The sequence below is a fragment of the Prionailurus bengalensis genome, chromosome C1, assembly GCF_016509475.1.
Source record: "Prionailurus bengalensis isolate Pbe53 chromosome C1, Fcat_Pben_1.1_paternal_pri, whole genome shotgun sequence".
Classification (NCBI taxonomy): Eukaryota; Metazoa; Chordata; class Mammalia; order Carnivora; family Felidae; genus Prionailurus; species Prionailurus bengalensis.
The window spans coordinates 51,323,702-51,348,713 of NC_057345.1; the positions used below are offsets into that span (position 1 = coordinate 51,323,702).

General features: G+C 38.3%; 2 protein-coding genes across 10 annotated transcripts in view; one reads left to right on the forward strand and one right to left on the reverse strand.

The window, feature by feature from the left end:
* The first annotated feature begins 5,224 nt into the window (after positions 1 to 5,224).
* Positions 5,225 to 17,288, forward strand: USP1 (ubiquitin specific peptidase 1). The gene is made up of 9 exons (XM_043575154.1): positions 5,225 to 5,570; positions 7,796 to 8,034; positions 9,499 to 9,619; positions 10,374 to 10,478; positions 11,022 to 11,182; positions 12,354 to 13,045; positions 13,715 to 13,885; positions 14,556 to 14,757; positions 15,791 to 17,288. Exons 2-9 carry the CDS (start codon positions 7,865 to 7,867, stop codon positions 16,521 to 16,523), a joined length of 2,355 nt encoding a protein of 784 aa, XP_043431089.1. The 5' UTR covers positions 5,225 to 5,570; positions 7,796 to 7,864; the 3' UTR covers positions 16,524 to 17,288.
* Positions 17,289 to 17,399: 111 nt separating this feature from the next.
* The window catches only part of DOCK7 (dedicator of cytokinesis 7), a 230,105-nt gene continuing 222,492 nt past the window's right edge, over positions 17,400 to 25,012 (reverse strand). For all 9 annotated transcript variants that reach the window (XM_043575152.1, XM_043575153.1, XM_043575151.1 and 6 more), the window contains 2 exons: positions 22,985 to 23,152; positions 17,400 to 19,869 (listed from right to left, as the gene is read on the reverse strand). In XM_043575152.1, the coding sequence (XP_043431087.1) occupies positions 19,827 to 19,869; positions 22,985 to 23,152 (211 nt within the window). In that variant the 3' untranslated portion in view covers positions 17,400 to 19,826. The remainder of the gene's footprint in view (positions 19,870 to 22,984; positions 23,153 to 25,012) is intronic.

The following is a 25,012-nucleotide window of genomic DNA, read 5'->3' on the forward strand; positions in this document are numbered from 1 at the left end:
TAAATTTTTGCCAGTTTCAGCAAAGTTCTTTGAGAGAGTAACTCAGGCCAGAGCTAGTCAATCTGCAAGTAGGGATGGAAAGGCATTCAGCTTTCCTACGAGGGGAACTCTGTCTATAATCTAAGTGGATTAAGAGTTCTATAATTTGGAAGGGCTGAAAAAATACCAACTACGTTTATACCGTTAAGTCAAAGCACACAGGAACTGCCTGTGAATAAAAGTCTTGCAAGGAAATGTGCCTGCCGTTCAGCCATACAAGGCTGACAAAAATGGGATTAAGAACGCTGTCCACCCGTTAAGTCCCATTGTTTCAGATGCCCCCAAGGTAGCTGTCATTAAGAGTCCGGTAGTTGCCCTGCACATGGAAGCCAGGAAATAAGAGTCTTTGGGCTTAAAAATTATATCTTGTCAAGAACTACAGCTGTAATTTCTCCCACATAGTACTGAGTGAAAGGAAAAAGATCAGAGACCTTTTACATTTTTGCATCAGTTATATTGCCAGATACACCAAGCCTGCTATGCATCCATGGGCTTCCGCTCTTGCTATTGACAAGCACAGTTATGGAGGTTTTGGTATTTCTGGAGCAGCATTAGCAGAGGTGTCAATATCTAGCCACTAGTACTGTGGGCTCTAACATTCAGGACTGAACACATGTATTGTGCAAGAGTAGATCACAGTGTATGTAGTGTGGTTCTGGAGTTGGCAACACGGGCAGCTTTCTTTTTTTTTTTTTTTCAGGTGACTTAGGCAGACAATTCTGTTTATTGTCAACCAAGAAACATAGTGTGGAGGTGCTCTATACAAGCGGGGATGAGATACAAAAAGGGGTGGGCAGAGGAGACACAATAATACACAGCAGTATTGGGAGCGAACTCCAGCTCTTCATTTGAACACTTGAACCAAGGAGACAGCCATCCTTTTTCACTAAAGGCTAAAGAAGAATGAACCAGACTCAGTTTATCAGCTCCTTACAGGGCAGGCAGAGCAAGAGGCTATTTTAAGCTGATGTAAGAAAGAGGCCACTTGTGGTCTGTTGGGAGCCCGCATCCCAAGCACAGAATGGATGCTGAAGGTGGGGTCCACAGCTGCCAGTGGTGGCTGGTCCTGGCTCTCTAGGTCCTGGGTTTCTCTTGATTTTCTTTTTTTTTTTTTAATTTTTTTTTTCAACATTTATTTATTTTTGGGACAGAGAGAGACAGAGCATGAACGGGGGAGGGGCAGAGAGAGAGGGAGACACAGAATCGGAAACAGGCCCCAGGCTCTGAGCCATCAGCCCAGAGCCTGACGCGGGGCTCAAACTCACGGGCCGCGAGATCATGACCTGGCTGAAGTCGGACGCTTAACTGACTGAGCCACCCAGGCGCCCCTCTCTTGATTTTCAATAATAAGCTTGTCGGTCGAATACAGTTGGCCAATGTGGACCTGTCGACGAATTATCTCAAGGTCTCTTTTGGCTTTATTCACTAAGGTTTGAATTTCTACAGGATCCTTTACATTCTTATTTTCTCTGAAGGCATCTCTTATCCTCCTGACAGCATAAGTTCTGTAATTGTAGGCGCTGAAATGCTTGCTTTCTCTCAGCATCGACACGGGCAGCTTTCTGATGGTCGTGGTTCCTAGGTATTGCAGGAGCAATGTAGTTCAGGAGTTTTCATTTCCTGATCATAAAAGAGTCATCTTTCCCTTGGTGGCCAGTTCTGTGAAGACTTTGGGACTCATTCCTGAAAATTAATCTGAGTCTATTTAATCAACACTCCCAGTATTTAATGCTCTTTTTGCTTATACCAGGGGAGTGGATTCTATTCTCTTCAACTGAATCTTGACTCATATTATGTATTATAGAGGAAGAATGGTGGCTGCAGACAATAGGATCTCAGTTAAGAGAAGGGGTGGCTGGGTGACTCAGTTGGTTGAGTGTCCGACTTTGGCTCTGGTCATGATCTTGCAGTTCGTGGGTTTGAGCCCCACGTCGGGCTCTGTGCTGACAGCTCAGAGCCTAGAGCCTGCTTCAGATTCTGTGTCTCCCTCTCTCTCTGCTCCTCCCCTGCTCGCACACACACTCTCTCTCTTTCAAAATTGAACAAACGTTTAAAAAAATTAAAAAAGAGAACTAGAATTAGGAAAATTATAATAGGAAACTAGAATTGGTTACCTATCCTGGTAGAGTTTGAAAGTAGCAATGATTCTGCTAGTACTAGAGAATGAAATTGTCTAGTCCATGATACACAATGGCAAACTAAGGGACTGACCTATAATTATATTTCTAGTTCTGTCCTTGTCTATTTTGGGTTATACTGGCTTCAAAATGAGTTCGGCTGCTTTCTTTTCTGCTCTCAAATAGGAATTATTAATCCCTTGAAAGTAGCTCAAACCCTAACTTTGAGTTTATTTTACCAAGTGATAGCAGCATTAACTTCTCTTTAGGCAGTGACTTTGAACTTTATGTTCAGTATGAACATGTCATACTGTTCTTTGTATAAATTCAGTGATTAGGACCTTTAAAGTCTCACTTTTTTTTTTTTTTTTGAGATAGAGTCAGTGAGAGAGAGAGAGAGAGAGAGAGGGAGGGAGAAGGAGAGAAACCCAAGCTATCAGCACAGAGCCCAATGTAGGGCTTGATTTCACCAACCATGAGATAATGATCTCACCTGAGCTGAAACCAAGAGTTGGAGGCTTAACCTACTGAGCCACGCAGGTGCCCCTAAAATCTCACTCTTAAAATGAGTATTTGCTATGGGTGTTGATTCTAAGATGGGTAAATTAAGAGGCAGTTACTTGGATTTAGGATTCTTGGCTGGGCAAGGGAAATGGTCATCAATGCTCTGCAGAGTTTTAGGATAAAGATTTCCACTCTAGGTGATTTCTTCCAGTCTTGTGGTTTTAAATACCATTTGGTGACTCCTAAATTTATATCACTTGATCTAAATTCTCCCCTCAGCTCCAACCTTGCTAACTGTTGGCTCAACTTCTATTTAAAATAGGCATCTGAGTTTTAGTGTGTGAGAACAATGTCACCTCACAACAAACCCACTGCTACCTAATGTTCCCCATTTTAGCAAGGGCCAACCACTATCCAGTTGCTTTGGGGAAAAAATAATCCTGGTCATTTTTGTCTCTTTTTTGTTACAATCTATCAAGGGATCCTGTTCACTCTACTTCAAAATATATTCTGAACTGGGGAGCCTGGGTGGCTCAATCATTTGGGCATCTGACCCTTGCTTTTGGCTCAGGTCATGATCTTGTGGTTCCTGGGATGGAGTCCTGCATCCAGCTCTGTGCTGGTGGCACAGGGCCTGCTTGGGATTCTCTCTCTCTCCCTCTTCCCCTGCTGGATCTCTCTCAGGATAAAAAAACAAAACCCCAAATACATCCAGAATCCTACCAGTTCTTAACATTTCTACTGCCACCTTATTGCAAGCCAAATAATTTATTTCCTGGAAGTCTGAAATAGCCTCCTAGCTACCTTTCCTGCTTGCATGTTTGAAGGTCAACAATCTATCCACCATAAGCAGCCACTTTACAAATTATGCCACTGCCCAGTTCAAAACCATCCAATGAATTCCATCTCCTTACCCTGCTTAATCAGAGCCCTGCAGATGTCACTACTCTCATTTCCCACAGTCATCACATCTAGGCTCATTTTGCTCTAAATACCCTAGCCTACTTGCTTCTTTCCAGTATATGCATATGAAGCTTGGACTTTTAAAAACTTGTTCTCTGCCTGAACCATTCTTCCCTGAGATTCCTCCAAGGCTCACTCCACTTTCATTCAGCTCAAATGTCAACTCAAAGAGGTCTTTCCAGACTCGTATCTAAAACTGTCCACTCTCCATCTCCTTTCTCTACCACTCATTATGTCCTATCATTTTAACTTCTGCCCCTCTCTAGAATGTAAAGCTCCTTTCGAGCAGGGAATGCATTTCATTCACGCCGTGTCCCTAGCGCCTTGAAAAATGCCTTGCAACTTGGTAGGCACCTAAAAACAAACTTGATTAAATGCCTTTGAACTGAACTTATCCTGCTTAACTTGCTTTGCGAGGTCACCTCACTAAGGTAAGCATACTAACGAAAGGAAGCAAAAATCAGGTAAGGCCTGGCTCGCCGCATTTGAGCCCCAAGTAAGGGCTCGCGCAGAAACACTTTCCAGCACCCGCAGCCGGAGCTGGGCCCTAAAGTGCTCTTTTCGTTTCCTTGTCTGGCCGGGAAGGGAAAAGAGTAAACGGGAGAAAATGAGGCGTGGAAGGGCTGAGGAAGGAGCCTCAGCGCTACCGTATACGGTTGAGAATACGCTGTTATCCACGACAGCGCTGGTTTCTATTGGATGGTCCCGGGGCTGGGGCTGCGATTCCGATCAGAAAGCCCAGGCACCGAGCACCAAGCACACCCGTCAGCCATTTTCCGAAACTAGTCTCCCTAGTAACCCCGCCCGAATGTGTACGCAAGAAAAGGGGGCGGGACTTATTGTGAGGGCCTCACTCCGGAAACCGCACCCGCGGAGGCGTCCCACCGCCAAGGATTCACAAAACGCGGAGCGAGATTTAACAGTCGGCAGCGAAAGCGCGCACTCGAACGCCAATGAGAGCGGAAGGAGTGGACCGCTCCTGAAGGGTACTCTGCATATCCAGCAATGATTGGTGGAGTCCTCCTGTCTTCTTTTTGGTATTGGCTGGACTTCCTCCGCCCACCCACTTGCTTTTGTCTAGGTACTTCTGATTGGCTCCTTCAGCGTGGTGGTGGGGAACAAGGTTTGGGGGATTGCTCATCACAGATTGGTGGATTTGAGCACCTAGCGTCGTCTTCCCGAGGAAGGAGTCCGTCCCATCTTCTCTCTGTCCCGTCTCCCGACCCGTACGCCTTTCCTCAACTCGCGCGCACGAATGGTTAAAAAAAAAAAAAAAAAAGGGTGTGAGGCTCGAGCCCGCCAGCCAGGCCTCCAGCACCTAGCGCGCGCCCTCAGCGAGGACCCGCGCGAGCTGCCCCTGACGCTGCCTGCGCTGTTTGAAACTGCAGAACCCGTTAGGATCTTGGGAAAACTACCGTTCCAGCTGGTTCCGGACCCCGTGCGTGGCAGGGGGGCGAGTGGCGGTCGCGAGGCGGCTCTTGCCTTTCGCGTCCCTGCAGCGTGGAGACTAGAACCGGCACTTTCGAAGGACGCCACCTCCAATCGCAGTGCTGGCGCGGGCGGAGGCTAAAACACGGGGGTCCTGAGACTGAGGAAAACGCGCCAAGTTCCCCTCGGTGGTGGAGTGGGAAAGACCCTAGCGGTTCAGGCGCTTGGCGAGCGGGACTACTTCTGGCGCGCCTCGCCATCCCGGGGCGGGGGAGGGCGGGGGCGGGCGCCGCTCCGGGGATGTAGTTGGTGCCGGCGCAGGGCAGGACCGAGCGGCAGCCCGGGTTCCCGCTCTTGAGAGCGAATGGTCACTCCCCTGCGGGGAGGGCAATCCGGGCAGCTTTTCCTTGGGTCGGGGCCCCCGCGGGCTCGGGGCAGGGGCTCACCTGTCGCACCCACATACATCCCGGCTGGACTCGGGGCGTCACCGCCGCGGACCGTGCTTTGGGCCATGACCAGGTAAGGAGGGCCTGGGGAGGAGAGGCCGGTCCCTGGGCGCCGAGACAAGTTCGGCCGGCCCCCAAGGGGGTCGCCCTAGGACCCCGGCGTCGGATCCGCGGGGGGGTGTGGGGGGGGGGGAGACGCCGGGACCGCTTCGCTGCTGCGCCCTTGCGGAGCTGCCAGTCGAGCCCTCTGGGCACCGGTGGCAGGGAGGGGCGCCCCTCCTGCCGCCGCGGGGACACGGGGAGGCAGGTGCGGGCTGGGCGTCAATAGGCCAATTCCGCGGGCGAGGGGCCCGGAGCTGCGGTGCGGGCCGGAGTCGCCACCGGCCAGCCTCCCGCAGGACCCAGGGCTGTGTCTGACCGGCACGGACGGCAGCACAGCCTCGCCTTTTCACTTTTCGTTCCTAGAGGTGCGGCGTAGGGAGAGCATGTTTTCACTAATGTTGTCCGGTGTCGGGAATTGCTAAATTTTATCGCGCACTGTAACTTAATTTTTCCAGAAGTATTTAGAAAGCCACGTGTTTTTAAGCCTTTGTCGAGGATGTTATCCTTGTTTTACGTTTTTCGTGAAAAACTGGCATTGAGTCCTGTCGTCTTATAAAGGGAAGAACTTGAAACTAGTGGGACTGAATGTTCATCTTGTCATTTGTTCAAGAGTATCTGATGTTCGATTTATTGTGTTTTCTGTGACATTTGATTTAGACTTCTAGGAGAAACGTTTTAGTTTTTCCAGTAATAAAGCCAGGAGTAAGAAATGGTGTAAGATACGGCATCTGGTAAAAATGTGGTATTTTCAGCAACGTTAAATGGTTAGTGATTTGAGGGAGCCAGGAGGGTTTAATTGCTTAGGATCTATCCGTTATTTCAACTGCTTGGTCGTTTTTTCTTCTCCTTATTTAAGTCCGGTTACTACTCTGTGTCTTAGAGAATCCACTTTACATCATTTATAAGAATTGGCTCCCAAGAAAAATCTTTTACGAGAATCGTTAATGCTTAGAGATCCCTGACAACTTCGCGTAGGCTGGTTTATCGTTCGTGATAGCTTTCCATCAGTAGCCATAAGTGGCTAGGAGGGTAAATTGAGTTGGGGAGGGGGATGGGGAAATTGGTCAACTTTGCAGTTACTCCTGAGTTGAGTCTCAAAAGTGTGGTTTCACAACCGAGTTCAATGTTGCGAATTCCCAGATCAGAGACAGTGGAGTGAAATGAAATGCTTGTTAGTAAAGATGGAGTTTGAATTTTGTTAGTTTCTCTGTTCATCCTGTTACTGTGTCTGTATTGAAATCATTGCTGAGGTTTTGTACTCTAATACCCAGATAATTCCCTCCCCCCTCCCCCCGATATCTTAAGAAAATAGGACGTGTGTATAAAATAAATACCACAAATACTGCTGGGGGGGGGTCATCCAAAAGTTTTAACAGTGAAAAAAGTTTAAAAAAGGTAAATATTTTTTTCTACTCAAGGGAGCATTTAACAAAATTTATAGTTTAAAAGAAGTTTTGGAAAATCAGTATATTGTGTCTAGTCAGTAGCAGTTTGGTAGCACAAAGTGCAGCAGTTCTTTGCACCATCTTCTCAACTTTGCATCTTTTACTACTTTTCACTCAAATGTTTAGGTATAATTGAAAACCAGATCTATGCCTTTGCTTGTATCCAAATTATATTTTTTTATTGGAGTATAGTTGACACAATGTTACATTAGTTTCTGGTGTACAACATAGTGACTTGTGCAAGTTACATTTTCTGTAAGCTTTTTTAGAGACTATTTCATGTATTCATATCAATAACTAGAAAAGGCTTTGGAGGGAAGACTCCTTCACTTCCAGCACTCTTAATTTCCCATTCATCCCTTTCTTTTTTACCTCGTGCTTTAGAATTAGAGATGGTTGTTGCTCAGTGTTTTCCGAATGAATAAATTAAAATAAAAATTAACTTCTTAGTCAATACTGCTTTACCGTAGGTCTACTCAAATGGGGGTATTTTGTGGTGTGACCCTTAATCTCATAGGCTAATAAATAATAAAAATTCAGTATCTGATATTTTTGTTTAAGAAAGTTAAGGACAAATGACAAGCTCCTTCGTTTAAGCAATAAACATTGAGTGCCTGTTATTGATCAAGCATTGGGTTTTCAAATGTGAAGATCTAATTGGTACCATTCCTTGGTAAATTTTCAAAATTTAATGATCTTACTGCCTACAGCTGATAATTGAAAATAATGAAACCTTTTCTGTGATTAACAGATATGATTGGTGATTACAACATCCTTGTATAAGTTAATTCTTGTCAACTCCTTGGGATTTGAAGAGAAAATGCCTGGTGTCATACCTAGTGAAAGTAATGGGCTTTCAAAAGGTAGCCCATCCAAAAAAAATAGACTTTCCTTGAAGTTTTTTCAGAAAAAGGAAACTAAGAGAGCCTTGGATTTCACAGATTCTCAAGAAAATGAAGAAAAGGCTTCTGAATATAGAGGATCTGAAATGTATGTATCTTAAGTATATTTCGGTACTTTTAAAATTCCGTATCAGTGAAGAAGCAGTGAACTTTGATACCTCCATTCTGATCTGATAGTCTATGGAGGCAAAAACACACAGCAGTGAGACAAACCTAGCAGTGTATAGTAGAAACAGCAAAACTGTAAATAATCGTCAAAAAAAGGGGGGGGCGGGGGGGCGCCTGGGTGGCTCAGTCGGTTAGGCATCCGACTTCGGCTCAGGTCATGATCTCACAGTGCATGGTGCATAGTGCACGAGTTCGAGCCCCGTGTGTCGGGCTCTGTGCTGACCGCTCAGAGCCTGGAGCCTGCTTTGGATGCTGTGTCTCCCTCTCTCTCTGCTCCTTCCCCATTCATGCTCTGTCTCTGTCTCTCAAAAATAAATGTTAAAAAATTTAGAAACCACAAAACTGGCTGGCTCAGCACAGGATCACATCCATAATGTTAACCTGTTTACATTGATGGTCAGCCAGTTAGATTGACTTGGAGAAATATTTGTTGGCTAAAATTATTTTTCAATTTAAACTTATTTGTAATGTAACGCATTCTGTGTAAGGGTAAAGAAATAACGTGATTTTGGGGTTTTTTTTTTTTTTTTTTTGGTTCAGAAGACTTGACAACCTAGTGTATGAATTATCAAACCTATTGGTATGTAGTTGCCAGTAAGATAAAAATAAATCTTTTGGTGCAAATCCTTTAGTGATTGAAATCTGAACAAAATGGAATACTTACATATAGTTGTTGTAATTAGAGTCTATACTAGCTCACTATTCAACACATAGGTACACTGCTATATGACTAAAATGGGTTTGGTCCCATGTGTAATTTTCTAATATTTCCCAGTAATCTGTTTAGGAGATGTGAACCTTATGTGTACCAGCATTCATGCCTATAAACACTTTGAGGTGCCAGGGTAGTAGCTAGCTGCTATAAAATAAAAATTCTGTAAGGACCTACTATTTGTTAAAATAAGGTAAAAGAATAACTTGAACAATTCGTTTTAAAGTGAAGGACAACTGTGTAATTCTCTTTATCTACTCTTTCCTTTTACCAGAACCTGACCTCTTAGGTGGTGCATCCTCTCCTAGATGTTGTCATAGCTTATTTCCAGGTTTCTGTTCAGAGTTAGACTGCTTTTAAAAATTATGTAGGTTTAACTCATCACAGTACCAGTCCCTCAATTTTCTACTCTCTAAAATGGGATTAATAGCTCAGGATGGAATTGAGGCTTGTTGTGTATAATGGTTTTAAAGTGTTTATAAAACTTTTATTCTGAGTATGTAGCAATTTTTGCACCTGTATAGATTTCTTAGAAAAGTGTCACCTGAATAAAATCCATATCTCAGTTCATACAATTTTTGGGAAAGGACTGTATCTAAGGAAGTGTTCGTTCCACTCTGTTTCTTTAAGATACTATACTTCATAATACCTCTCTCTGCTTATATTTTGTAGTGATCAAGTTGTTCCTGCAGCACAGTCCTCACCTATAAACTGTGAGAAGAGAGAAAACTTGTTACCATTTGTGGGACTGAATAATCTCGGCAATACTTGTTATCTTAACAGTATACTTCAGGTAAGTTGAGGATTTTGCTATATAATAAAGCTTTAGTAGGCAAAGCATGATGTAACATTTAATGTTTGAGAATTTCAGAGTGGAGTATTTTAATTGTCCATATGGTCTTTGCCTTTGACTGTAAATGAACTAGAATGGACTAAAGTAATGATTCTAAATTGCATGTTACCAGCTTCCTTTGGGGTAAGAGAAAGTAATAAATAAAATTGGGCTAGCAAAATTGAATTGACATTGTTTAACTGGAAGATGACAAATCCTTGGTTTTCCTGCCTTATTCCTAGTACTATGGTGATGTGTATTTTAACCTTTGGAACTCTGTTTTATATTGTACTCCTAGAACCCTACGTCCTAGCAATATGTGCCCAGGCTCACTGCTTTGCTGCCAGTGAGGGAAGACAGTGAGCTACTATGATGAAATATAAAACAATTTTTGACACAGTATTAATTTCAGAATTTTAACTAATGCACATTTAAAAATGCGCTACAGGGGTGCCTGGGTGGCTCAGTCGGTTGTCTGACTTTGGCTCAGGTCATGATCTTGCGGTTCTTGAGTTCAAGCCCCACGTCGGGGTCTGTGCTGACAGCTCAGATTCTGTGTTTCCTTCTGTCCCTCCTTCCCCTTTTCGCACGCTCTCTCTCAAATAAAAATTTTGAAAAAATTTTTAAAATGCTCTGCAAAAAACATAGTACTTTAATGGTTTTAGTTACATTGTTGTTTGTTCAGTAAACACTTAGACAGTCTTACTTTTTATAGGTATTATATTTTTGTCCTGGTTTTAAATCTGGAGTGAAGCACTTATTTAACATTATTTCAAGGAAGAAAGAAGCCCTGAAAGATGAAGCCAATCAAAAAGATAAGGTAAAAATAAAAGAACAGAAAATATATAAAAAGTAAAGTAATGGAAATTAACTTGCTTAGAAATTAAAAAGTAATAGAAACACAGGATTTGGGAGGAGGATAACAGACTAGTTCTCTGAAATGGAATTTCTTAGTATCCTGTGTTTTTAAGAAAGGCAATTTTTCCATTCTTGTAGGTTAGCTAACTAGGTTATCATCTTTTACAGTGTCTTCTCTTGCCCTCTAATTTATTGCTTACCAATAAACATTGTATATCACAGTCACAGTTTATCATGCCCTTGTATCTCCTGTTATTTATATATTGTGTTTTCAAATTCACTCACAACCTTTGATTTACACAGTCAGAAAACCATTATCTTCCCTGTAATTGAAAATAATCAAAAACTCAAAATTGTTTAAAGTTTGTATACCTCTATAGAATTAGTGTTAGAATGAAATTAAATTTAGCAAAGCTAGTATTGTCTAGTGAAACACAAGAAAAGGGGAAGGTACTTAATTTGTTCATAAATAAAAATAATGGTTTGTGTGTTTCTTTCTTCACAGGGAAATTGTAAAGAAGATTCTTTGGCAAGTTATGAACTCATATGCAGTTTACAGTCCTTGATCATTTCAGTTGAACAGCTTCAGGCTAGCTTTCTCTTAAATCCAGAGAAATACACTGATGAACTTGCTACTCAGCCAAGGCGACTGCTTAACACACTCAGGTATTGTGCCTATAATTTTAGGATTCCAACTTAGTAGCTTACTGCTTTCTTTGGGGGAGAGTGATATGGGAACAAATAGGGGGAGTGAAGAGCCAGGAAAATAGAAACTACAGATCCTATACTCACTGGTATCCCAGAGGCTCTGGAAATTAGAAATCTTTTTGTAAGTTTGGTACTAAATTCATTAGATGTGAATTGGTATGAGGCTATTAATAGTCTTTGTTCATTTTTATTTATAATGTGAATACTCACACATTTTTAAATAGGAATAGTAATATGTTTAATTATGGGATACTGCCCCTTGGGTTAAAATAAATTTATTACATGCCATATGTATTTTTTTAATCTGAAAATTAGTGAATTCTCAGATTTGGTCCTAAGAGATTTCAGATTAGGAATTGTAGGTTTTTAGTCAAAATATATTATGCATAAGAACTATAAATACCAAATATTCCAGTTTTGTTGTATGTGTTTGCGTAACTATTAGTTCACTGGATTAGATTTTTTTTTGTATTGTCTTAAATGAAACATTATCCAATATATAAATAGCCTTACCTAATGTTACAGGGTAAATCTTAAAACTAAATAACTTTTTAAAGAATAGACCTAGGTGAGGGGTGCCTGGCTTAGTTGGTAGAGCACGTGACTCGATCTCAGAGTTGTAAGTTCAAGCCCCACATTGGGTGTAGAGATTACGTAACAGTAAAAAAAAAAAAAATAGACCTAGGTGTAATTGTTATACGTTTGTTAATGGGCAGTATAGCATGGTGGCCAACAGCAGGTTTGAGTCCTGGCTTTGCATCTCTTTGACCTTGGGCAAGCTACCTTATCTGTAAAATCATGGTGATACAGTACTTACCTTATAGTGTTATTGTGAGGATTATGTTCTACATCTAATATAAAAAGCATCTTGAATAAACCCTGGTACATGGTAGACTATACAAATACTAGCTGTTACTAGTATTTGTGATAATGAATATGAGGTAAAATTTGTTTTTATTTTTAATTACAAGTTTAGGTAAGAAGTTTCAAATTAGTTGAATAAATGTTTTCAGGTTTTTAAAATAATTTGATACCCCTGTAAATGAATTAATTTCTCTATAGAAAGGATGTGTTTTTTATATTCTATCTTGAAAACTAGAATAGATGAAATGGAAATTTTTATTTATAGGGAACTCAACCCTATGTATGAAGGATATCTACAGCATGATGCACAGGAAGTATTACAGTGTATTTTGGGAAACATTCAAGAAACATGCCAACTCCTAAAAAAAGAAGAAGTAAAAAATGTGGTAGAATTATCTGCTAAGGTAGAAGAAAAACCTCATCAGAAGGAGGAAATGAGTGGTATTAACACCACAGAGATGGACAGTATGAGGCATTCTGAAGACTATAAAGAAAAACTCACAAAAGGAAATGGGAAAAGAAAAAATGACATTGAATTTGGTAACATAAAGAAAAAAATTAAAGCCTCTAAGGAACACCAGTCACTGGAAGAGAACCAGAGACAAACCAGATCAAAAAGGAAAGCTACAGGTGATACATTAGAGATTCCTTCTAAAATAATCCCCAAGTATGTTTCTGAAAATGAAAGTTCAAGACCCTCACAAAAGAAATCAAGAGTTAAAATAAATTGGTTAAAGCCTGCAACTAAGCAACCCAGCATTCTTTCTAAATTCTGTAGTCTGGGGAAAATAACAACAAACCAGGGATCCAAAGGACAGTCGAAAGAAAATGAATATGATCTTGAAGAGGACTTGGGGAAGTGTGAAAATGAAAGCACAACTAATGGTTGTGAACTTGAATCTCCAGGGAATAATGTTAAGTCCGTTAATGTTAATGAAGTTAAGCCCATAAACAAAGGTCAGTATAATTTATTCTTAGACATTGATAGGTAGGATTAACAGCTGCAGAACTGTGCAAGATAAATGTGGTTCAAGTTGTAAGAAAATTTTAACACTGTGAACTGTGTGGTGTTTTAACCACTGTGCTCAGATGTGTGTGTATAAATCTCACTAATCTTAAGGTAATGTTAATTTATGGTTTATAAACGAGGGGAATTCCATACATTTTAATGGAAAGAGAATTATTTTACCCCCTCTGTAGTACTAGACAATAAACTCATGAAAGAAATTGCATTTAATGAAATACAATTTTAGAGAACTAAGTAGTTCTACTGTAGTTGAACTGGATAGCTACCTAATTGTGTCCAACTCTCAGGGAAAATGTGTAGTATTGATGTGGTTAATGGTTTTTACCAAAAGTGTCGTACTTATTTTGGGGTTGTTTCTATAGGAGTTTCTTTGGGAAGGGACTTAAGGTGACAAAATTGTGACTTTCTTTTTTAGAGACCACAGTAATTCATCTTCAAAACGATCTTTACAGGGAATTTATGTATCATGAATAAGACACCTCTTAATGTTAATAAGCAAGTTTAGATCTAAAAGTCAGCTTTTTATTCATGATACACTTGAAACAATATTGGTTATTTGGGCTATGCTGAGCTGAAAATTTTTCCTATTTTTGTTTTAGGTGCAGAGCAAATTGGTTTTGAGCTAGTAGAGAAATTATTTCAAGGTCAGCTGGTATTAAGGACTCGTTGCTTAGAATGTGAAAGTTTAACAGAAAGAAGAGAAGATTTTCAGGACATCAGTGTGCCAGTACAAGAAGATGAGCTTTCCAAAGTAGAGGAGAGTTCTGAAAGTAAGCAAAATTGGAGTCTTGTATGGATGATGGAATAAGTAGTTTTCTTCAACAAAACACAGTCTAATAAGAGCTTGTATAATTACCGGGAAAAAAAATAGTGTCTCTGGTATAATAAAATCTTTCTGCTCATATAGATTCACTTGTTAATAATTAACATTTAGAAGATTATGGTATCTTTATTTTGATGTGTAGAGTATGTTATAATGGGAAGTGAAATGCTTTATTAAGTTTTAGGTATCTCAGCCTTAGAGCTACAGAGGATATTTTTGTTCACAATATTTGAGCCAGTGTTTTGTCTAGTATAAAAGGACAAGAAGTAGGGAAACGTTATGGGAAGTGATCATGAGACTGGCTTGTTCAGATATCGGAAGGTAGCCGTTAAAGTGTAAACTAAAAAGTCTGTCTTAACATTGAATCAGAGACTAGGTTATCATTTTGCTGGCCCTGTCACCTAAATACTTTGTACTTGGCCAGCCAAGTATAAATATTTAAAAGATATGTGTCCTGTTGAGGATGATAAACTTAAGTTTCTGAAACTAAAATGTCTTTATTGTTTGGGAAGGATTAGTCAAATGAAATGGCATGCTAATTTTGAACATGGAACTTGTTTAATTTTTACATGTCTGAGAGGTTTTTCATTTGTGAGTGAAAGGATTCTCTTATGTAGTTTCTCCAGAGCCAAAAACAGAAATGAAGACCCTGAGATGGGCAATTTCACAGTTTGCTTCAGTGGAGAGGATTGTAGGAGAAGATAAATATTTCTGTGAAAATTGCCATCATTATACTGAAGCCGAACGAAGTCTTTTGTTTGACAAAATGCCTGAAGTTATAACTATTCATTTGAAGTGCTTTGCTGCTAGTGGCTTGGAGTGAGTATTATAAATAAAAGCTATATGAAAAAAAATGAGCTGCTATAAGTTTTGTTCAAAATACTATAATAGTAACAAAATAGTGTAATAGCATAATATAAAGATAACCTTAGAAAAGTTTGTTACTAAGTTTACTTGTAAAAATGCATCAATATAAATCCTTTTGGTATGAATACATAGTCTAGGGTTCTTCCCACATCTTTTAATCTTCGTTCCTTACTAGATACAGTTTCAAGTTGAAGTGATTAAAGCAGGAAACAGATCTTGTATACATCAAGGTTTTTTGAGGGGTGAAAAAGGCAAAATTATATTTAAGGTAAGCCAAGAATCAAACTAGTCTTTGAAGAATTTTGATTCTTCTGTTGAAAATTCAAGTATCTTTGTGACATGTATACATGTCATTGTAGATTTTATTCCGTCCCATATTAATGAATTGTTCGAAGTTAGCACGGGAGCCTCCAGTAGCTCTCTACACACTTTATTATTACAGAAGAAGACATACAGTGTTTTCTTTCAGTGGATTTTTTCTTTGCTGTTTATTTTTGTTCCCCAAATCTTGGTAGAGATGGCTGTCACATTAAAATTACTCACTAAAGGATTTTGAAGTTAAATGGCATTTAAAACACTGGCTTTCTCATTGTACAAAATTAGGAAAGTTAAAGGGGCACCTTGGTGGCCCAGTCGGTTAAGTTATGCATCCGACTCTTGATTTTGGCTCAGGTCATGAGCTCACAGTTTGTGAGTTTGAGCCCCATGTTGACAGGGAATCTGTCTCCCTCTCTCTCTGCCCCTCCCTCTGGTGCTATCTCATAAATAAACATTAACTTTTAAAAAATTAGGAAAGTAAATAAAAGGGAGCATGCCATATGTTCTTCATAGAAACTGCTGAATATTAGCACTTATTTCAGTATTTCTTGTGTGCACTAAACATTAAGGATTCATTCAGACTTCTACTTGGTTTCACATTTGGATGTAAAACTGAATGTGTAAAGTGGAATTGCAGAAAACTTTTTTTTTTTTTTTCCTTCCAAAGGTTTGATTGCTATGGTGGTGGACTTTCCAAGATCAACACTCCTTTACTGACACCTCTTAAACTGTCACTAGAAGAATGGAGCACAAAGCCAACCAACGACAGCTATGGGTTATTTGCAGTTGTGATGCACAGTGGCATTACCATCAGTAGTGGGCATTACACTGCTTCTGTTAAAGTCACTGACCTTAACAGTTTAGAACTAGATAAGGGAAATTTTGTGATTGACCAAATGTGTGAAATAGGTAAACCAGAACCATTGAATGAGGAGGAAGCAAGGGATGTGGTTGAAAATTATGATGAAGAAATGTCAATTAGAGTCAGTGGAAATACACAGCCAAGCAAAGTTCTGAACAAAAAAAATGTAGAAGCTATTGGACTTCTTGGAGGACAAAAGAGCAAAGCAGATTATGAGCTGCACAACAAAGCATCTAATCCTGATAAAGTTGCCAATACCGCATTTGCTGAAAACAGAAATTCTGAGACTAACAGTACTAATGGGACTCATGAAGTTGATACAAACAAGGAATCCAGTGACCAAACAGGCCTTAACTTTAGTGGATTTGAGAACAAAATTTCATATGTAGTGCAAAGTTTAAAGGAGTATGAGGGAAAGTGGTTACTTTTTGATGATTCTGAAGTGAAAGTTACTGAAGAGAAGGACTTTCTGAATTCTCTTTCTCCTTCTACATCTCCTACATCTACTCCTTACTTGCTATTTTATAAGAAATTATAGAGTATTTTCCTTATGTATATATTAAACAGACCTGGACAAAAGCTGGTAAAGTTGATTACATCAAAGAGTCTAGCTTATCTTTTGAAGCTATTGGATATTATTGGTCTCTCTAAAGTTTTTATATAAATAGTGAAATTTGAATTACTGAAAACCATGTTAATTTTTAGAATTCATTTCCCATAGTAGAGACTAGTGATGCATTAGCTTCTGGGAACAAACTTGTATAGGTTCTTAATTGAATTATCCAAATGGAAGCATTTAAACACTTTTGAATTCACATCTATCTTTTGTGTTTGCTTTTTAAAATAAAGTGCTTGTATTTGTATCTCCATATTTTGGAGTAATTATCTATATGATGTTTATAGGTCCTGTGGGTTTCCAGCTAAGAAGAAGAATCTCATTTCAGTACCTTTAGTTTTTTAAGTCATGAAGCCAGATCTTTAATGGGCTGTATTTAGAGGCACAAAGTCTGGAATATGTGTGTATTCACAGTAGTGTACATTTTGTGCCTTGAATCACTTTGAAAAGTGTCTCAGAAAACCTGGACAGCCAAACCCCTTCTATCTTGAGAAGAATTTTATATGTATTTATGAAAATGATTCTGTATTCTAGTAAATCTTTTTGGGCATGGACTAATTTGTATCTCTTCATAGTCATATTCTGCACGATCTGTATATAGTATATCAAATTTAGAGGTGTGTGACCTTAAATTTAACTTTTTTTAAAAACTGGGAGGTCAATAAAATTTAAACTGCTTAACAACTACATGTACAACTGCTCATATTTGTTTTGCATATTTTTTGCTATAATATAGTGGAGTTCTCTTGAGAATATGTATAATATATGTGTATATATACACACATACCTAGAAGAGAATAAACATGCATAATTACCTTTAATAATAGTTGGAGGTGAAGAGATTTTTCAAACAGGAGAAACTTAGTCCATCCAAGTTGTAATACTTAAAAGAGGTTTACAGTAAAAATTGTTGCATTCTTGGTTGCCCTTTAAAGTAGATATACTTTATGGAATCCGTAAGATGAGGCTTTGGGCACACACAAAAATGTGGTTAAATTTTCATTTTAAATGTATATTAAATTGGCAAATGATCAGTTACCTTATGACTTGCTAAGACATTAAAAACCATTCTAAAAAATACACAAATACTATTAGAATAACACTTTGATACCCCCATTTCAAGTACCAATAAATTAGTCACAGTTAAATCATGTCTCAACATTCTTCCACAAGATGGTGTGTTACAAAAAGTCATGGTTCTCCCCTCACTCTACATTCAGAATCACTAATGGAACTTTTTAAAAGAAACAGCCCTGAACACTACTCCTAAGCTTCTGATAGAGTAGTTCTAGGACAGAGCCTGGGCCTCTCACACTCCAGAGACAGTTAATGTTAAGAACTACTGATACGAGTTCTTGATATGAGAACGTTGTATTTTAAGAAAACTGAAGTATATGGAAGGTTGGGATGTGTTCAGTATCGTATCAGTGTTCTCGGAGGAAGTCTCTTCTTCAATCAGAAAATAGTGTTGCATGACAGTTAAATCATAGGAATTTTAGGGTTCTTGATACTGTCACTGAGATTCATGTGAAACACTTTTAAACTCTTCCATAATATAACTTAATGAGAAATGACCTACAGGTTATTTAATATTCTTTGCCATATGTATACCTCCCCCGTCCCTTGCCCTAAAGATGAGAGTATTTGTTACCTTAGTTTTAACGCATTTCCATTCTTGACTCCTGGGCTTTACTTATTGTGCATGTGGATCCTCTGTCCTCAAATGTATTTCTGAGGTTATGCCTTTCTGACTCCTTTAGTTCACAACCCTTTTGGTCCAACACTGTTGACTCATCTGAAAAATCTTTTTGTGATTCAGGCTTTGAATTGGTGTAGACAAGATGAATGTGACATAACATTGCCAGTTATAAAGGTAAACTGGAGAAAGGATGTCAACCATCTCCTATGCTCTCAGGAGAAGTAGACATTTTTTGTGCTCTTGTTTCAACGTCAACTAAAGAATAAAGGCACTGTATTTGATCAGTTTTTAAGTGATTCGTGTCAATGGTCTATGGATCAAAGGGATAGATTTAAAATGTCTTTCTGTAAGATATATAACGACACAAAGAAAAACACATTGTTCAAAACACTCCTCAGAAAATCATTAATCGGTAGTTTCTTGGATAAACCTGGCAAGTAATTGAAAATAAATATTCTCCAAAAAAATTTTTGCCTTAGTTTTTCATGTCCTATATTTTAAATTAGTTCTTAATTTAACTAAAACTGCTAATTTTACTTTTTACATATACTTTGTAAAATCTATACAAGTGTTAAAAAATATAACATTCATCTGGTAGATTAAAATCAAACACTAGCTCTCTGTCATTTTTATGGTGATCTAAGACAGCTTTAAAGCAGATTTCTGACTTACCAGTATAGCTCACTAAACTCATGAAAAGACCAGCTTGTTTATCTGAAACACAGGAATCTCCCATGTTAATTGCTGAGAGTCATGAAGTGCATACTTCTATCAGATTGAGGATTAAAGATTTACTGTCACTGGTAGCAGCTATCCCAGTTTTTAATCATTATTTATAGACAAAAGTTTCATCAGAGAAACTTATTTCTGCAATTTGTTCTAAATCCCTTTTTTGAGTATCTAAATGGAAAATAACTTAGAAACCAGTTTTAAAATTTCACAAACCACTTATCAATATGTGTCTCTACCCATCCATTTAACTTGGGGCTCTTTGGCCTATAAAAGGTCAATTTCATTTCATTTTTACTTTGCTAGTTTTGGAACAAGTTCTTGTATCAACTCAAGATTCTCTGCTTTTGTCAACAAAAATTTTTGAAGTCTCAGTAAAATTAGTGTAAACGTTCACATATTTAATAGTACCTTTAAAATAAGCATTACTACATTTAAAATGGTTCCAAAATGAATCTATAAATGGTAATATAAATTAAAAAATACAAACTTAAAGTAAATAAATTTAACATTAGCTATGGTATAAATAATAGTAAATGTATAGTGAGTCATTACTTTTGAGTCTTTAAAAAAAGATAACAGCATATTACCAGAACATGAGAAACCATGGCCATGATTCTCAAACTTCAGTGATCTACATTTGATAATGTTTTGGCCACTGCATTCTTCAATGAGTAGTAAATTAATGCTAGAATTTCCAAGTCCCAAGTCTTGTCTTTCAGTAGATCTTAACTTCTTTCCACACTCAATGTTGAATACATGGCTCTTTTCAAATGAGTAAGACAAGTGCATTTATTTCAAAGATCCATTTTGCGCAGGCTCATCCGACTGAAGGAATCTCTGGAGAGAAAAATGAAAGGATACAAGTAAACGATTTTAGTATATTCCTTTAAAATATGCTTTACGGTACTTCTTTCTGCCAGAGTTACCTCAAAGTTTTATCATCCAAAACTTAAAAATGTTTTTTTTGGCCAAGGTTTTTGTTTTGTTTTGTTTTAATGTTTATTTTTGAGAGAGACAGCACAAGTGAGGGAGGGAGAGAGAGAGAAACACACAGAATCCGAAGCAGTCTCCAGGCTTCGAGCTGTCAGCCCCCTGTGGGGTTCCAGCCCACCAACCCTAAGACCTGAGCCGAAGTCAGACACTTAACTGACTGAGCCATCCAGGTGCCCTTGTCATCAAAGTTAACTTTCAAGTTATGGGTTCATCGTATACATTTCTGCTTTATATATTCTAATTTATAAACACTGCTACAAAGTATATTACAGTAACCACTTTGCCAAATCCACTGATCTTTATTCGTTTTTCCAATAAGTGTATTAGATATTGTGATAAGACAGGAACTAATGGGAGAGATTTCAGAAAAAGATTTGGGATTATTAAAAGGGAAAAAGGGCAGGTGTTTCTTATTTAAAATGTTAAATTTCAAGAATTCAGTGGTTCTTAAACTTCTGGGTTTTAGGTCTTTACACTTAAAAATCGAGGGTTGTTTATGTGGGTTCTAAATTGATATTTACCATATTAGAAATTAAAATTAAGAAAATTTTAAATTATTACTTTACAAGATAACCCATTACATGTTACTATAAATAGCATCGTTTATTAAAAATAACGTAAGAATGTTAGAAGAATGGCATTCTTCTAATGTCTGGCTTATTAAAAGGCTAGATTTTCATATCTGCTTCTGCATTCAATCTTTTACAATATCACATTGCATGTAGTCTCTGGAAAACTCCACTATACTCATGAAAGAATGAGAGTGAAAAAAGTATTTGTTACTAATATGAAATTAGTTTTGATTTACGAACCTCAAAGCATCTCAGGAACCCATCCCCTTCTTTGTGTTCTAGATCACACTTTGGGAACCACTATCTTAATATCTTTTAAGCCTACTGCACAATAATGTTCCAGATTCTGTTAATCAGCAAAATAAATTCAAGTTCTATGGAAATGCTATTTTCTAAGTTCTGAAGAAATTAAGAGTGAAGAGAATATTCTTCAATACCTCTTAATGTATTTTATCTGAAACTGGTTTGTTTTGTTTATCCTTCCTGCCATCAGGGTTTACCCTGAGGCTTATGATCTCCATGAAAGAAGAGGGCAGGTACAAAAAGATCATGTTCAGCTTTGAATCTCAAAGCTTGGTTGTTTGGTTCTGTGGAAAATAGCAGTCTTGAAAGCTAGACACTGCTCACCACATCAGCATCCCCAAAAAGTGCCCCCCCCCATGCAAAACTGCCTGCAAACATTTAAAAAAGCTTGGGGGACTGACTATAATAGATGGCAGAGGAAGGCAAAACTCAGGATTATGGTGTGAAGGGGAAAGCTCCTTCAGATAGAAAGGACACAATGTTTCCACTGAAATGGGCTACAGATCTGAAGAAATCAAGACTAGCCTTAGCAAATGGCATGACTATGTGAGGGACCCAGCACCCTCTTCCCAGGACCTTAGACCGAGGAGTTTAAGAATAGTTGACGTGGGTCGAGGCAACAAGAAGGCAACAATTCCAAAAAGATGGGGGCTGGGGGCTGGGGGGAGCACAAAGTAAAGGGGACTGGTGTTGCTTCCCACTAAGAATTTCAAGAGGAAACAGATCAGTATAAGATGGTGGATGCAAAATATATTTTGCCAGAGATAGGATTTTAAGAAGGCCCGCTTTGGATTCTCTGTCCCCCATCCCCTCCCCGGCCCTCCCATGCTTTCTCTCTCTCTCTCTCTCTCTCTCTCTCTCTCTTTCTCTCTCTCTCTCTCTCTCTCAAATAAATAAAAACTTTAAAAAGACACCCCCCTCCCACCCCACCCCGCCGCCGTCTTCCTCTGTTATTGTAGAGCTACAACAATGCTCCATGTCAGGGACATGACATGCAGGCACTTAGTAGACATTCTTTGATTTTTTTTTCCAGAGGTCTAGATGTAAAAATATATTAGATCAATGAAGAACAGGGACAAATTCCCAGATGATCAAATAGCTAGTTTGACTTAGCTGTATATATTTATACCAAAACATTGTTTTCACATAAGCAACTTCAGAGGCCTTCCAGATATTAATTTATTAACTAAGTACAGTTTAAGAGCTTTACTGTTATCAGTTCAAAGAAAAGGGTGGTCAAGTACTGATGCCACAATAATTCAATGGTTGTATGTATATTTGGATTTCAAAAGGCAAAACAAGGGCAGTTAACATGCCATGTCCAGAATTCAGGTGCTAAAAAAGTAAAATGTTAAAGCACTACATGCCTAAAATTTAATTTCCATTAACAACCTCTTAAAGGTAGGTATTATTTTATTTGTCACAATTTGTGGAGAAAAATACTGAAACCCTCTCAATATTCCATGGGGTCACCTGTTTTAAAGATAATTTTTTAAATTTATTTTTGAGAGAGAGAGACAGCATGAGCGGGTGAGGGCAGAGACAGAGAGACAGAACCTGAAGTAGGCTCCAGGCTCTGAACTGTCAGCACAGAGCCTGACACGGGGCTCGAACTCATGAACCATGAGATCATGACCTGAGCTGAAGTCAGATGCTTAACCAACTGAGCCACCCAGGTGCCCCAGGTCACCAGTTCTAATATAACCTAGAAGAACATACTGTTTACTATTTACTGTTAGGGCTGAGGAAAATTAATTACCCAGTTCCTGGCACATTCTACTTAATTCTCCCATAAAAATAACAAAGTGTAACAGGACTTTAAAAGAAATAGTCTTAGGAGGTCAGACTTAGATGTTGTATCTTGGTTAGTATGTGTGCCTAACACAACTTTATTATTCTCAAATTACAGAACTGACTTCTATTATGAGGGTTATTCACAATAGGCTACTTTAACTTGTTAGGTCTCAAGAGACAATATCTGAAACCATGTAATAAAGTTACACTAATTCATTATTATTAAAACAATTCAAGCAGATTTCATTTTCCTGAAGATATCCAAAATAATAGAAAATAAATAAGCATACCTGTGGCAGGTGACAGGTAATACTGCCTTGTATAACTGAGGGATCTTTCGGTTTATCAGAGGCTGTAAGGCCTCTTTAAGGCGATGATAGTTTCTCTCCAGTTCCCTTTGATACTCCTTTTGATCTGGCCCAATTAAGCTCTTATTTTTTCTTAATGCATCCTCACACCTAGGAAAAACAGTGTGTTATCAAAAGATTTCTTCTGGCATAGTTTGAGGGCTTGATGCTATTATACATATTCGCCATGATGAGGTCAGTTTTTCAGTTGAATATTAAATATCCTCTCTTGCTTTGGGTTTAAGGCAGGAAACAGATGATCAACTAGAGTTCTTTTTTTTTTCTTACCATTTTATTTATTTTTTTAAATTACATCCAAATTAGTTAGCATACAGTGCAACAATGATTTTAGGAGTATCAACGTGAGTTCTTTTAAACTCTACCATTCAGTTTTCATTTAATTGAAAATTATATATGTCTTAATGTTAAATCTTAAGTCATTTTTCTCCACATCACCGCTAGACTAAAAGCTCTTTAAGGGATTCAACCCCCCTCATTTATGTAGCAACAATGGCTTCTGGCACCGTGGTTTGACAGTATTCAAATAACTTTCTTAAATGAGTAGTTCTTGATAATAATCCTTTGTCCAGTTTATTTTAGATATTTAAGAAAACGTATCTGGACCCTAACATATCAATATAGTAGGATGTTAAACAATGTACACATATCAATACTGGCAGAATTGTAGGTAAGTGATGTTTCAGAGGAGAATGTGTAGCTTCAAATGCTTATATATTTTTTTTAAAAAGGCTAAAAGGGAAGAGTTAAGAAACTCAAAAAAAACCAACCAAACAAACAACAAACCCAGAACAAACTCAAAGTCAACTCACAATCCGCCCACACAGAAAACAACCTGCAAATTCTACTAAACATCCTAAGGATAGATAATTCCACTGTAACAATTATTCTACAGTAGAGAGGGGGAAAAGACGTATTTCTGAGAAGAGTTTCCAACTCCCTTTTCAAGGCTGGAATATCAAAACCTAATTGGGACTCTAAAGGAAAAAGTGTAATCTCACCCATAAACACAGCTGCAAAACTCCTGAAGAAGACAACAGAGAACTATTCTTCTAATATGTCACACATCCAAGCTCCCTACACTCCTTTGATAAAAATTTTAAGTTTGTCCTGATGAAAATGCAGCATAACAAATAGGTGGGAACTTCTTTAACCTAAGTATCTACAAAAAAAAAAAAAACCTGAAGAAAATACTATACTCAATGGTGAACATTCTTTCCTTTTAGATCAGGAACAAGAAAGTGATACTATTCAACATAGTACTGGAGGTCCTAAACATTACTGTGAAAAGGGAAAAAAAGATTCTTTTTAGAATTAACAAGTGAGTTTGGCAATATCCTCATGTAAAACTATATAATTCAACTGCACTCTGTATACCAGCAAACATAATATAATTCTAACGATACCATTCACAAAAGCATAAAAGTGTGAAATACCAAGAAATAAAACAAGATCCAGAAGGCCTCTACAGAAAATTAAAATATTAAGAAAACAAAAGAGAACTATATCATATTTATGGACTGGAAAGACTCCGGTTATAATAAAGAAGTTCAACTTTGTCAACTTATCTACAGACTCAGATTATTAGTTTGGGGGGGGGAGGGTGGTAGTGGGAATGATAATTTGATTCTCTAATCTACATCAAAAGGAAAAGAGCCAAAAATAGTCCTTGAACAAAAAATGAGAGAAACTGCTCTGCCAGATATCAAAGTTTATTGCAAAGCTGCAGTAATTAAGACAGCATGATACTGGCTCAAAGAGAGAGAAACAAAACTGTGGAAGATAATAAAGTGCACACCAAAATGAGCACCTATAACACCACAAAGCAGGAGAGAAAGGGCAATCTTTGAAATAAGTGGTGCTGTGTCAACTGGGTATCCATATGGAAAAGAAATCTGACCAATTCATGCCATATTTAATAAGTGGTATTGAGAATTATCAATTATTATGGAC

What these genes read in the sequence shown, in the direction of transcription:
- USP1 (XM_043575154.1), top strand. Translation starts at nt 7,865, where the DNA reads ATGCCTGGTGTCATACCTAGTGAAAGTAATGGGCTTTCAAAAGGTAGC. An exon ending in GAATATAGAGGATCTGAAAT is followed by an intron (nt 8,035 to 9,498) that starts GTATGTATCTTA and finishes TATATTTTGTAG; the next exon opens with TGATCAAGTTGTTCCTGCAG. An exon ending in ATCTTAACAGTATACTTCAG is followed by an intron (nt 9,620 to 10,373) that starts GTAAGTTGAGGA and finishes TACTTTTTATAG; the next exon opens with GTATTATATTTTTGTCCTGG.